This window comes from Furipterus horrens, unplaced genomic scaffold (assembly GCF_987537825.1).
Source record: "Furipterus horrens unplaced genomic scaffold, mFurHor1.1.pri manual_scaffold_5, whole genome shotgun sequence".
Lineage (NCBI taxonomy): Eukaryota > Metazoa > Chordata > Mammalia > Chiroptera > Furipteridae > Furipterus > Furipterus horrens.
The window spans coordinates 75746661-75760690 of NW_028327175.1; the positions used below are offsets into that span (position 1 = coordinate 75746661).

At 39.7% G+C, this 14030-nt stretch overlaps 1 protein-coding gene across 1 annotated transcript in view; it reads left to right on the forward strand.

Moving 5' to 3' along the window:
- Positions 1-12788, forward strand: part of MAN2A1 (mannosidase alpha class 2A member 1) — a 165600-nt gene extending 152812 nt beyond the window's left edge. Inside the window, exons 20-22 of the mRNA XM_090276551.1 lie at positions 751-945; positions 10742-10852; positions 12422-12788. Coding sequence (XP_090132677.1) covers positions 751-945; positions 10742-10852; positions 12422-12574 — 459 coding nt within the window. The 3' untranslated portion in view covers positions 12575-12788. The remainder of the gene's footprint in view (positions 1-750; positions 946-10741; positions 10853-12421) is intronic.
- Positions 12789-14030: the final 1242 nt, after the last annotated feature.

A 14030-nucleotide genomic window follows, 5' to 3' on the forward strand; every position in this document is an offset into this window, starting at 1 on the left:
CAGCCCTGGTAGACTTATTTAATGTTAGAACATGCTGAAATGCTTGTCTACAACTATACAGCATAGCAGAGACTGAAGTATTTTTAAATTATACTGAATAATTGTGTATCACATAAGCGTGTGATAACTATTGTATAGCATATATAATTGTTCCTGTTTGGGGAAGAAAGCAGAGTGAAGCAAGTGGCAATGATTTACTCAATTTAAAGAAAACAGGTGATCTGCATATGCCAACTTATGTTATTTAAAAGCCTTATTTATTTTGAGAGTTTTATTTTAAAAAAACACCCCTATCACTGGGTAGCATTTATGAAACATAGCTTGGGATCAACACATGACTTTACGGTCTAGTTGAGTGTATAAATGAAACCATGAAAATGTGATGAGTAAAACCTGAAGGAAAGAGATAACATTTGATGTACAAGATACATAAACATCCGCATCCATCTTCTTGAAGAGTTTTGTGGTGTGGTGAGAAAAAGTTTCCTGTTTGTGGAAAATGTCAGGATTTTTAGTATTAAAGCAACAAGAAAAGAGGTATTACTACCATGAGTTAAGTGGACACTATTCGTTTTCTTGTATTGGTTGGTAATCTGTAATATGCTATGCATTTTCTGTAACTGTTATTTATAAGAAAATCAAAGTATTTATATACTTTTTATATTTCTATTTAAATTCTATCAGGTAGTTCAGTTAATATGAGAACTGCAAATATGCAACTCTTAAAAATTTTTGTTTTTTTCTTTATAGGAAGAAGAAAAGAAGTCTGTCAGTTATCCTTCTCTCCTTAGCCACATAACTTCTTTTTTCCTGAATCACCCTGTCGTAACAATGACAGAAAAGACCCCCGTGCCAACCCTTAAGCTGCTGGGTGAATTCTCCCCATTACTGTCGTCTTTGCCTTGTGACATTCATCTGCTTAATCTGAGGACGATAGAATCAAAGGTATTTCCCAAAATCTGTCTATAAAAAGTATAAGGGGATGTGAAGAAGAAAAAATACTGTAAGCTTTACTATGCTTCAAGGACTGATTATGAGGACTTCACTTTTTGGCAAAATTATTATACCTTTTATTTATTGCTCTGTAGTTTAAACATACCCCAATGCTAATGTATTTCATTCTCAGAAAAGTTCTGTGTGGTGAGTGGTCAGGGAATAACATCTTCTTGTTACGGATAAGGCAGCTAAAGCTGTTCTGAGGTCACATACCTTGTAGGTGGGAGAATCAAGCCTTAAGATTGACCGTACTGTCATTGTCCCTTCATTTCTCCTTGTTAGCCAGTGTTTCTCAGGATTAGAGAAGTAGAAAGCATAACGTTTAATTAGGTATCAGAGGCTTTGTACTTTTGTATCTTACTCCTGAAAATCACTGCAACCCAGCCTTTGCACTGAGAAACCAACTATTAGGAAAAATATAAAAATTTATTAAAGAAAGAGCAAGGGCAGGTTTTATTAGGTATGGAATTTTAATTCAGTTAGACTGCTTTAGTTTACATGCTGGGTAGGGCAAAAAGTAGGTTTACAGTTGTGAGTACATGAAACAGGGTTTATTCTTGTATTATTATTTATTAATTATTATATTATTTTCCATACAACTGTAAACCTACTTTTGCCCCACCCTGTATATGACTGCTTTAAAAGTCAATGATTACATTTGAAAAGAATAAAAATTAGACACTTAATATCATTTTTATGTTTTGTGGAGCTGTTTTGGTATTGTGAACTGATATACACTTAGTGGAAATAGTAAGTGGTTATAGATTCTGTGGGAAATATCTTATAATAAGTGGCCTGAATATGAAGAGAATGTTCGTGTTTGAAAACAATATAAGAGACGAAAACTATTTAGTTTAAGAAAAAACAACTAAGCCCTGGCTGGGTAGCTCAGTTGGTTAGAGCATTCTCTAGATGCACCAAGGTTGTACATTCGATCCCCGGTCAGGACACATGCAAGAATCAACCAGTGAATGCGTAAATAAGTGGAACAACAAATCGCTCTTTCTTTCTGTGTCCCTTTCTATTCCTTCCTTTTTCTTTCTAAAATCAATAAATAAAAAACAACAACAAACCACTAAAGCAAACCAAATAAAGATAAATTCCTACAAATTTAGATAAGTAGAGCTTTTAAAATTATATGTTCAAGACAAAGAACTTACACCTGACTATGTAGGAAAATGTAGTCAGGCTTAAGTAGTCAAAATGAACACAAGTGAATGCTAGAGGCCTGTGTGCGTATCTCTATGTATCACAGACTGTTTGATCATGTGAGTGAAATTGTGGGCTTTACCTCACGCCTGCTAAGTTGCCAGTTACTGCTAAAGGTACTAGGGATATAGTCATGAACAAAACAGACAAAAGCTGCTGCCTTTCTGGACCTTAGATTCTAGTGGGAGAGGAAAGAGTAATTAAAGAGGAAAAATAAGGATAACATATAATATGCTAGATGGAGGAAAAAAAGGAAAGGAATGGCAATTCTAGAAGGTTATACAAGTTTGAACAGAGTGGTTGGAGAGGACCTCACAGAAATGGTGATAATGAGAAAGAATATGGAGGAGGTCAGGGAATAAGAGACTCAACACGGATTTCTGGGCGTAGAGTGATCCGGAAGAGCATATAGGAAGGCCTGAAAGCCGAAGGTGTGGTCAGGAGGAAGCTACATGTGAGTTGGGCTTTTCTTTGATTCCTTTGTGGGTCTACTTTTTGAGTCATGGAAAGAACACACCAGAGACTGATAGCCTCCCTGAAGTAACCTGTTGTTAATTCATGAGGTAAAGGGAGCAGTAGGACAGAGTGGAGGGCCTCACGTTGCCACTTCCGAGCATAGATAGTAGAGGACGTTAGCAGCCTGAAGGACCCGCAGACTTCTGGGACATGTAATGGCTACCTTTTCTTACTACTAGATGATTCCTTCCCCAAATTGTTTGAAAGTGATTGTTTTTTGGAAGCAGCTCCAGCTGACTAGAGGAAATGGATTACTCTCTACCAAACAAGGCCGATACTTGTTTTACAAATCACCTCTTTTTAGTCATTATATGCTTCTTTCATTCTTCCTGCTCATACCAAATTGGTTCAGCCCCTGAGCATTTGGGCCCTCCACAGTCCGGCCTCCACTCACTGACCACCTGACTTCCCATTGCTCTGCTCACCTTTGGACAGGTGTGCCACCTTCTCTACCTGCTGGCTGAGTGAATGCTGACTCAGCTACCACTTATAAAATGGGGCCGGTATTAGATATGCCTGCTTCCGGTCTGTTGCAAGAAACATACCACTGTGAAAGCCCTTTGAAATAGAAGTGCTCTGTAAACATAAATTGTTATCGTGATGATGCCAACTGGGCATGCCAGCTCTAATGCAAACTAGGCTTTTATTTATTTATTTTTTATATATTTTTTATTGTTGTCCTATTACAAGTGTCCCAATTTTTCTCCCATTACTCTCCAATGGAGTGCAAACTAGGCTTTTAGCAGAGGGAATAGGAAGCAATTTAACAATGTAGATATTTGACCAGAAGAATAAAGCCTAAGATGTTAATGGCTAGTGATAATTATTATGCTGATACATGATCAGAGCTAAATATTTGGGGCTGTTTTGCATTATATTAATTGTTGCCAGTTTTTATATTAGCCTTTGACTCTTAGCACATATTTCTAATGGTTGTTTAAGCTCTCTAATAATCCAAGAGGATTGATTAGTCCATTCAGAATCACTTCTTTAAAGAATTGTTCTTTGTCCCCTAACTTCTGATAATAGGAACATAATCATTGAAGGAAGTATTGATTTGAAGAACACTTGGTACTTAAAATATGTCAAGGGTAATTCCATGGTTGTACTAAAAGAAAAACAAAAATTACTAAATAAATTCAGAAGCCTGACCCGTACATTTTGGATTGCATTCTTGTTTTTATGTGCTATGAGCTCCAAACATATAATAATTAATTGTTCATTTGGAGATTGCAGTGCATTTTTCCCACTGAAATACAAATACAAACTGACCCTTGAACAACACAGCATTTAGGGGTGCCCACCGCCCAGGCAGTTGAAAATCCATATATAACCTAAATCGGCCCTCCATGTACATGGACTCCTAGCTTCCAGTTGATCCTTGAATGATGTGGGTGTGACCTGTACAAGTCAATTGGACTGAGTGGGTCAATTGGAAAATTCTGTGTATAAGTGGAACCATGCAGTTCAGACCCACATTGTTCAAGTATCAACTGTATTTTCAGCCTTCGGGTTGGGTTCCAAGCAGGACCAGAGGTCTACATGGCTTGTACCTGAGTAAGTGTTTTCTTTACCACCACTTCATGGTATTTCCATGATAAATTCATCTGAAGTCCACCTTGGATTGATAAGAGCACATCTCTCTTCCAGCCTGACCTCCTTCATCAGCAGCATAATGAGGATGTGTGTGCTTCCCCATCCACTCAGCCACTGTCTAAGGGTTCTTCAGGTCTCCACCTCAGCTTGTCCCCCTTACTCCTCATGGAGAAAGGAGTTAGGGGCTCTGGCAATAGTCAGAGAGGTGCAGCCGGAGCCAGAGCTGTGCTAACCCACTGAGGTGGTTCAGTTCCAACTACCAGTCCTCAGTGTCACCGTGTCTTGATCAAACTAGGGGATGTTTAGCAAAAGAGACTTCTGCAAATTTCCTCATCTTTGAAATTCTGATTGTGTAGGTCTGGAGTGGAGAGCCTAGGATTAAGTAATTTTTTAAAAAGTCTCAAATTGGGAAACTAAGAGCTAGAGAGATTAAAGGATTACTGATTAAATGACAAGGATGAAAACTACCTGCACCTACCCCTTGGTCTTCTGAATCTGAATGCTGTATGTGGCCTCAGAGGGTAGTGTTTGACTTTTTAAGAGTTACTAAATCTCTTCTTCAAAGTACTTTTTCAGGAATTGTTCTATACTGGTAATGAGTTTATATTTTTATAAAAGCCTATCTTGCTTTTCTAATTTATATATGTTTTTTGGGAAAAAAATAATTGTGTATTATATATATGTAGTCAGGTGAAGAAGGGAAGATCATTCTTAAAATCCTGCCTCAGCGTGTTGGCACGCCCCAGCCTGTTGCAGCCACTGTCTAGGGATTTAACTGTTAGTCTTCTCATCCTGTGGGCCCGACCTCCAACTCTTCTCGTTACCACCTCCTTTTCTTGCCCTATCAGGAGCTTGAGATATTAAAGAGAAGCTTCTGAAAAAGTTTGAAAACTGGAACAAGAGCACCACTCAGGTGCACTAAACAGGAAAGCCTTGTCATCAGGAAAGGGTAACGATTAGAAGAGAAAGAAGTCTTGGCAGAGAAGATGCTGGAAGAATCTCATGGGAGGAGGGATCATGGGCCAGGGTTCTATAGGCTAGAATTATAGGTGCTGACATGCTGGGGACAACAGCAAGCTTGACTGAGCAGTTCAGCTGAGCTTCACAGAGCGGGTCTGCCTTGAACAAGGATGTGTGATTCAGCTATTGTTTTTCTAGATTGTTTGCACTGCTCTATGTTCTGCTGTATTTTTATTTATTTATATATGTATATATTGGCATCTCTATCTAACCTCATCTATATATGTTTAATTATTCTCTGGAATAACCCTGGCTGGTTTGGCTCAGTGGATTGAGCGTCGGCCTGCGAGCTAAGTGTCGCTGGTTCGATCTTCCAGTCAGGGCACATCAGAGAAGGAAAACTCTGATTCCAAAAAACCTCCGCTGCCTTGCGGCATACCTCTTCAGGGGAAAGGCTAAGGGAGTAAACCCCGACAGAAAATCCGGAGCCGGAGTCCCTAAGGCGGTTTGACGTTGTAGTCAACACCGGCAACTCCTGCGGCGCACCTGAAGCCAAGCTGTATTGACTCCGTCTTTCCCTTGGACCCTTCAGCTGCGAAGAGAGGGGGGGTCTGCTGCATGGGCAACAGCAGACCCTCCATATCACCCTGCCCAGGCTCTGTAGCTTCAGCTTCACTGGAGAGGACACTCCAGCGTCATCGCAAGATGTCGATTCAACACGGGAGGAGACAGATACCGTGTCACTCCCGAGTCGGACTGCACAGCCATTCTCGGCGGTGCAGATAGACTCTTAAGAAGCTACACCATCGTCTCTAGAGACGGACGGCTGCTGAAGATTCTCTGGAATTTTCTGTTGATTTGTGCTTAACTGTTTCTTGCAAGTAGTTAACCAGTTATTTCAACACCAGCATCACTTATTGAATAAGATTTTCTCTCCTTATTTATACCCCCTCCTTATAAAAGGCAGTTTAAAGTTTTTACTGTATTTTGCCTTTCTCAAAAGAATTGATTGGTGCTTTATTGATCCCCCTAGCTTCTGGAAAGGTGAAAATTGTGGGGAAAATTCTCTTTGTTGTGCATACCTAAGAACCGCCATCCACCTTCCCCTTTCTGTCATGTTGCCTTGTTCATCAAAACAGGGTAACTGTTACCGGATATTTTAATAAGTGCCCTAGAAAATGAATTTCTGCTGGTCATGTCATCTCTCCAGACTTATAACACAGCAAGCAATTTTCTAACCTTCCCAGCTGTCAGAATGCACTGAAATAGGAGTGTTGTTAGGCATTTTCAAAGCATCTGAGCAGGTTGGAGAGATTTTCTCACCAGGTGTTTGGACATGCCTTAATCTATACACACCTGACACTTCCATCCTATGAGAATTGGGGTCACACTCCTGGAAAATTGGTCAAATATATAGCCCTTCTCATCCTCAGAAAAAAATGTGTACATATATGTTTACTGTAGTTACCGGGATTTTACCGATTTGTGAACCTCACATTACTAAAAAGCATATTAAGTTTCTTTTGGTGTGAGACAGGAATAGCATAACTCACACTTTGAGCTCCCATTCACTTCAGTAGAGGAATATTTGCCTGTGTTCTTAGGAAAGCCTGTCATACACATGTGTAATTCTCAGATTGGCTTTATGTTCTGTTTAAAATGGGATGAATAGATGGATGAGTAGGTTGTGGGTAATTAGAAATTACAATTTCTAAAGTTTACTTTCTGAATTGATACATGTTTTGATAAATCATAGTTTTAGTTCTGCTGAGTCTGTTGATTAAGTCCTCCCTGTTAGCAACCTCAAATCAGAGGATGATACTTTTTAGTTTATAGCCTTTTATTATTTCATGTCCAAAGTGGTTCTCCCTTTTCCTTTCCTAAGTGGCACCGATTCACTGCTAGAGCAAAGAAGGCAGGACAGTGAAGCTGTTAGAAGCCCAGACTCTGGGATCAGGTGGCCTGGGTTTCAGTGCATCCCCTCCACTTGCTGTCTGGGTAACACAGAGCAGGTTACCTAATTAATTCTCTTGAGTCCCAGTTTCCTCATTCATAATGTGGCAGTGATACTGGAACCCAGCTTAGAGAACTTTTGAAGAGTAGATGAGTGGATCCTTGTAAAGTATTTAGAACAGCAGCAGGCATGGAAAGCACTGAGCACTTGACAAAGGAAGCTTCTCAGTTGTGATAGTTATATGAGCAGTGGTGAGTGTTATTAGTAATGAAGTAAAAGTGTCGGCCTGTTTTTTATAAATTAGAGAAAGTTGAAGTTTATTGTCAAAGTAAATCTTGATGCTACTTGACTTGTATTCCTTATATACTTTATTAATAATGCCTCAGATTTTGAAAAACAGCAGTCTCTATGGCAAGCATTGTGCTGAGTGCTTGACATGAGCGTTATTTAGCTCTCACATCAGCACTGTGAAGGGAGGCAGTACTGTACCTCCTCTTACAGAAGAGGAAACAAACTGACCTAGAGATGCCAGGTAACTGTTCGAGGTCACTCAGCCAGTCAGTGGTGGCGCTGGGAGCACAGCTCTGCGTCCCTGACTCCAGTTCCCTACCAGGAACCTTATACTGCCTTCAGCATGGGGTCAGATGGGGAGTGCTAATGTGGAAAATGTTGGGGAATACACTGCCTTATTTCTCTTGTCTACCCAGTAATAATGGGACACCCATGGAAGGATACAGCCACCAACCATGCAGGGGAAAAGATCATGAAGGGCTAATGTAGAGTCATTAGAGGTAATTGCTACTTAAGTATGAGAGGGTATAGGGATGTTCCTGTACACTTAAATATAGTAATGCAAACTTGTATACCACCCCAGCTACTTTAAATGTTGTAAAATGGCATGAGTTAATCCATGAAAAGCATTCTGCACAGAGTATGGCACACAGTAAGTGCTCAATACGTGTTAGCGGCAATTACTGCTATTGTCCTTGTGCTTGGCCCTTGATCCTCAAACGGGCTGTTCACAAGTCTAACCTAGTTCCTGGAATTTTCAGAGGTTAAGTGATATACACAGAGTCACAAAACTGGTTTGTGGTGGAACCAGCCCTTGCCTGTGATTCTGCTTTCCCTAAGCCTGACAGCTTCATTCTGCAAGCAGATCCCATCCTCCACACTCCACCCAGTCCCTGGAGAAGCCTCACAGGCCCCACTTAGTCTAGGAGCTTCATGTTGGTTTATCCCCTGAAATAAGTTCTGTAATGGATTTTCCCTGCGCGACTCTGTAACATCCAAGCCTGCCTGCAGGGCTTCAGCTGCAATTGTGATCTGAACTATTTTACAAAGACACTTAGTTTGTAGCTCACCTAGCACAGTGCATGGTGCAGTTTAAATATTTGTAAATTTTCGTCCCCAAACCCTCCCCTTCTTTTTGAGGTCCGGATATTACTTATACATTAATGAATGTAAAAACAGGTCTCTTAAAATGTTTCCTCTTGTGGAGCATATAGTGTGACTACATGGTATTTTCAATGGGTTAACCCACACTGTGACTCCATGGATGAGGGAAGCGTGCATGAGCTTCGTTTTACTGGAGATGAGGGGGCTGATGCTTAGGAAAATTAAATGAGTATTCCATTTCCAATTGGCAAGTGACAGAGGTCTCTTTGTTATTCTTCTGGAGCTCTTACGTTTATTGTAAGTGGTTGATTTTCATATATGCCGTTGCCATGCTGTTTTGAGACTGTGTGAAATTTACAGAAATTTTATTAGAAATCTTTATCCTGCGATTTAAACTTGCTATATGTGTCCTGCAATGACTCAGAATTCCTTAAATGACTTTTTTCTCTCCCCTCAAACAAAATCTTAGCAGTGCCATTGCAAAATACCAGTGTGAAATGTGATAAAACAGGTTATTCCAGCCAAGAATCTGAGGTGAGGACAGCTTTAAATTGTTCAGGCACATTAAAATCAAATCAGTGGTAGGAATGCTGGCAGCTAGCCAGAAAAGATGTCTCTGTAGCACATTAAAAAACTCTATCTCCTGGTGAGAGTGATCAAGAACTCGGGTGTCTTTGTATCTGTGGCCACAGAAGAGAAAAAGGGATCGTTTCCATGAGTGTCGGTGCCAGACAGCACATGACCCTCCTTGAATAACTGTCCTTTTCTTCATTTTTCAAAGGCATTTTAGTTCATTTTGCTTATTATCATAAACATGTTCCCCCTTTAGGAAACAAGATTTATTAAGATCACTGTAATTTAAAATATTCGAAGACTTTTAACTAGCCATGTCATCGTTACTTAAATGGATGCAAGAAGGCATATATCTCATAGATACTACAGGTCGATTTGCAGACCACCACAATGCAATCAAGTGAATATCATAGTAAAGAAAGTTATCGCATGCATATTTTTGTTTCCCAGTGCATATAAAAATTATGCTTACACTATACTGTAGTCTATTAAATGTGCAATAGCTTATGTCTAAAAAATGTGAAAAACTTAATTTAAAAATACTTCATCACTAGAAAATGGTAACCAATATCTGAGCCTTCAACGAGGCATAATCATTCTGCTGGTGAGGGTCTTGTCCTAGCAGTCAAAAATCACTAATCACCGGCCACCATGACAAATATAATAAAGAAGTTTGAAATATTGTGAGAATTACCAAAATGTGATACAGAGACACAAAGTGAGTTAAGGCTATCAGAAAAATGGCATCAATAGACTTGCTCGATGCAGGCCAGCCGCAAACCTCCAGTTTGTAGGGGAAAAAAGTATATGCCAAGGAGAGTAAAACAGAGCACAGTAAAATGAGGTATGCCTGTCCTGAGCCCTGTAGCTGACAGGTCATGTTTAGTATTTTTCTTCGTGCCTGCACAGGAAGAATAGCTTCTGCAATGTGAATTTAAATGATACATTAAGCTAATAAATGTGGTTGGCAAGGGATAAGCCTGACTAATTCAGATGTCTTATATAAAAATAATGGACCAATACATTAAAGATTAAAAATGGTAATGCGATTAGCAAAAATTAGTATTCAATGAAGAAGCATGTTTCAGTTTCAAGGTGGGTGATACATCGTCACTCAGTGACCACGCAAGGACTAAGTTTAGGCACACATGAAAAAATCTTATCCCCTAGTGAGGATGCTTAAGAACTTTACTCAACTGATGTATGTGTTAAAGATAAACAAAAATGAAATGCTTTATTTGAAGGAACTTGATAAAACAGTATGTAATATGTGAACAATAGGAAACCAAAATCCTCAAGAACAGTAGGAAAAGCAAGGCATGAGATGACTTAATAAGGAACCAAAAACATAATACACCTGACTCCTTCGGGGAGGTGGTTGGGCTCAGTGAACAAGAACCTGAGGGAAAACACCATTTGTCCGGCTTCACGGCTAATACAGTGAGCCTCTGTGGTTTGGGGAAACTGATATCAGTGAAATGTGCATAGTGACAGTATGTGTTGTAATGTCGCTGTGCGTGTTGGCGCTCTGCTCATCTGCAGGTAGATGGCAAGCATTCCGATGAGGCCGCGTTGATCCTGCACAGGAAGGGGTTTGACTGCCGCTTCTCCAGCAGAGGCACGGGGCTGCTTTGTGCCACCACCCAGGGAAAGGTGAGCCAAAACGGTGTTTGTTTGTCAAGTTAGTGTGCTTTAAAATGTTACTTTCTGACAATAACATAATGTTGCATTGCCGCTTCGTTGATTTGTTCCCCTCAGCTGCAAATTAGCTCAAGTCTTTGCATCTTAAGAAAGAACGTTCTCGACTTTCAGTCTCTTCTCCTTGTTAGCACCAAAATGCATAGCCAGAACATGTGTATAGTTGAAAACAAGGCTGTCATTGATTCTGAGGCCTTCCATTTCCAATCTCCAAAACATCTTTCCCCACCCCACCCCGTATTTTCTCCTTTCCTGAATAGACCCAAGTATGCTCTAGTTCAGGATGGCAAACCCAAGTCCTGTGGTGGCCAAGACAAGTTCTATATTAAGTGAATGGGGGTGGCAGTAGAGGAGCGACAGAAGCAGTGAGACTGTGGCTATTGGGTTAATTCTACCACTGCCCCAGGGCAGCTGTACTTAGCTTCCCTCAGTTGCTTCCTACACAGCCATGCGATCTAGATCTTCTGTAAAGCCAGATTGGCACGTGAGGCCACACTGTGCAGGCCAACAGATACACAGACACATCACTTCTCGACGACTGCCCATTTTTAACTTCTCTTCAAGTTGGTCTTGCTGGCAATTCCATCAAGCCTTCCTCTCCTTGGGAGAAAAAAAAAACCTCCTGCTTCTGTCTCGGAGTAGGCTGTATGTAACCCAGGGAATGCAGTGGGCTGGCTCTAGTGCCCACGCAGGTCTGCCCCCGCAGGCAGCTCAGCTGACCCAGCTCTTCTCCAGAACCTCATACACGTACACCGTAGACCTGACTCAACAGATTTGGTTTCAGTCCTGCAAATTAGCATGTACAGAGGATCTAAAAAGAAGAGGGAATGCAGTAGGGGGCCTACATTTATGTAGAGAGGCTTCTCCATTTCTTTTACCTCACGGTTCATGGAGTTGGTGCTAAGAAAGCACTGATATCTTTATTATTTCTTAAAATTATACTTGTACCTCTGCCTACCTTATTGTTGATCTGCGCATACTTGGTTGTGAGCATTTGAATTCAAACATTAAGGCTTTGAGTCCTAAGGGGGCTATATGATCCAGAGAGACCTATTCATTTATCCTCCCCACCCTACAATGGGACTTGTGGGCATGATGAGCCTTCCTTGTGGCTCCACTGGAACAGAAAAAAAATGGTCAAAAACCACCTGTATTTGGGGTAAATGTTGACTGAAAGAGAATGGGGATGTTTTTAAAGCTTCTTGGTCCATAGATGTCACAATTTTGTATTGAAAAGGTGGCCCTGCACATGATACGTCCTCCAGCAGTACGGGAAAGGGGGGGCAGTACAAGTTGCTGTCTCCTGTTACCCTTTTCCTTTTTCTCCCCTCAGGGATGGTCTGTACCTTGAAACCTGCAGAGTTGTATTTAATCTCCCTCCCCTCCTCATTGCTTTACTTCAAAAGGACTTCAAACATACTGTTTTACTTTGTCTCATAATATTTTTCACTGAATATGGAGCTGTGTTACTAATCTTTCTTCAAAGTTGATCTGAATATGCAAATTTTATCATTTATTTTTTAGATACTGGTACAGAAACTGTTTAACAAGTTTACTGTTGCAAGTCTCAAACCTTCATCATTATCCTTGATGCATTCACCTCCAGATGCCCGAAATATAAGTGAGATCAACTTGAGTCCCATGGAAATCAGCACCTTTCGAATCCAGTTGAGGTGAACCTGGCTTTCAAATTTGGATTGGGAAGCATTGGCTTGTATACACTTCTTCGTCTAGCGTGCAATAAAGAAGCACATTATTTTAGCTTCTGGCTACTGTGAGAACATGAAATCTGTGATTTTTTTTTGTTTGTTTTTTGTTTTTGTTTTTTGAACCAGTACAGTAAGAAAAAAAAAAAAAAAAAGCCATGCTATAAACCAGTTTGTTTGTTTGTTTGTTTAAGTTCCTTCCAACAACCACCACCATTGGTGTGTTCGGTATGAATTGATGCAACAAATGAAGAAATGTTTAAATCAACCGCTCAACAGATTGTATCTCAGGTTAAATGCTAAATAATTATATCTGTGTTGGGGGTTGTGAAGAGATTGTTTTGAGTATTCATGTTGCTGATCCTTTGTTAATTTAACAAAAATGCCCGTTTTTTTACCAAAATGGAATAAAAAGCTGGTGGATAATAGCTAATGGCCAAAATGGTTGCAGTCATTCATACAAGTTAGAACATTTTTTTGTGTTAAAATATGTGGAAAAGTGCAATCCATCAACCCTCATATATAGTTGATTTTTCATACCTTTTTCTAATGTACCACTTGACCCTTCCCTTCTTACCCTTTGTAAAGTATTTCCAGAAATATCAGATTTTGAATCATTCAGTAGTAGAAAAGAGGCATATTTTCATTACTTGACAATGTGGGATAGGTGCAATTTATTCCATTGTCACTAAAATAGAATAAGCAATTGTGTAGGTACCATAACCTACTTAGGTACCACAAGGTGTCTTTTTACACAGCTCATTTGAATACAGATGTTCTGAGGAGGGGTTTTCTATTTTAAAAATACCATATCAAAATAAACGTGCCTTATTTTTTTATAAGTCTTGTTAAATCTTTTAGTGTCCATATTACTATTTGGGGAAAGGGGAAGGTTGGGGCAGGGAGAAGGGGTGGGTACTTTCTATGACATATAAATTGTAAAATTTTTGCCTGACAATACTGGCCACATTCTGATCTGTTTCATTAAATTTGTGGTGATATTACTCTAAACATTTTGACTATTTGAATGTACTGAGATCTCAGAAAACAAAACAAAGGAAAAAATACTATTAATTAAAATATGCTGCTGCTAAGGAGACTGCAACTTGAAGCAAGAGTTCTGTAATGTGAAAAATATACACCCTGTTTTCATTTCAGAGGAGTTAACCATATTGAAGAGAGAATGCTTTAAAATAGACCCTGTTTTGAAACTCAATTATATGTAGCTCACCGTGATTTAACATACTAAAGAAATATGTCTGTTTAATGAGTTCCAAACTTTTGTATGTGTGTAACCTCTCAAAGTGAAATTCCAAGCCCATGTGCCATTACAAGACTTCTGATAAAATTTATTTGGGATGATTGTTAATTTGACATTAAAATAAAAGCAGCATTAGTAACACTTAGGATATTCAGTTTTAATATAG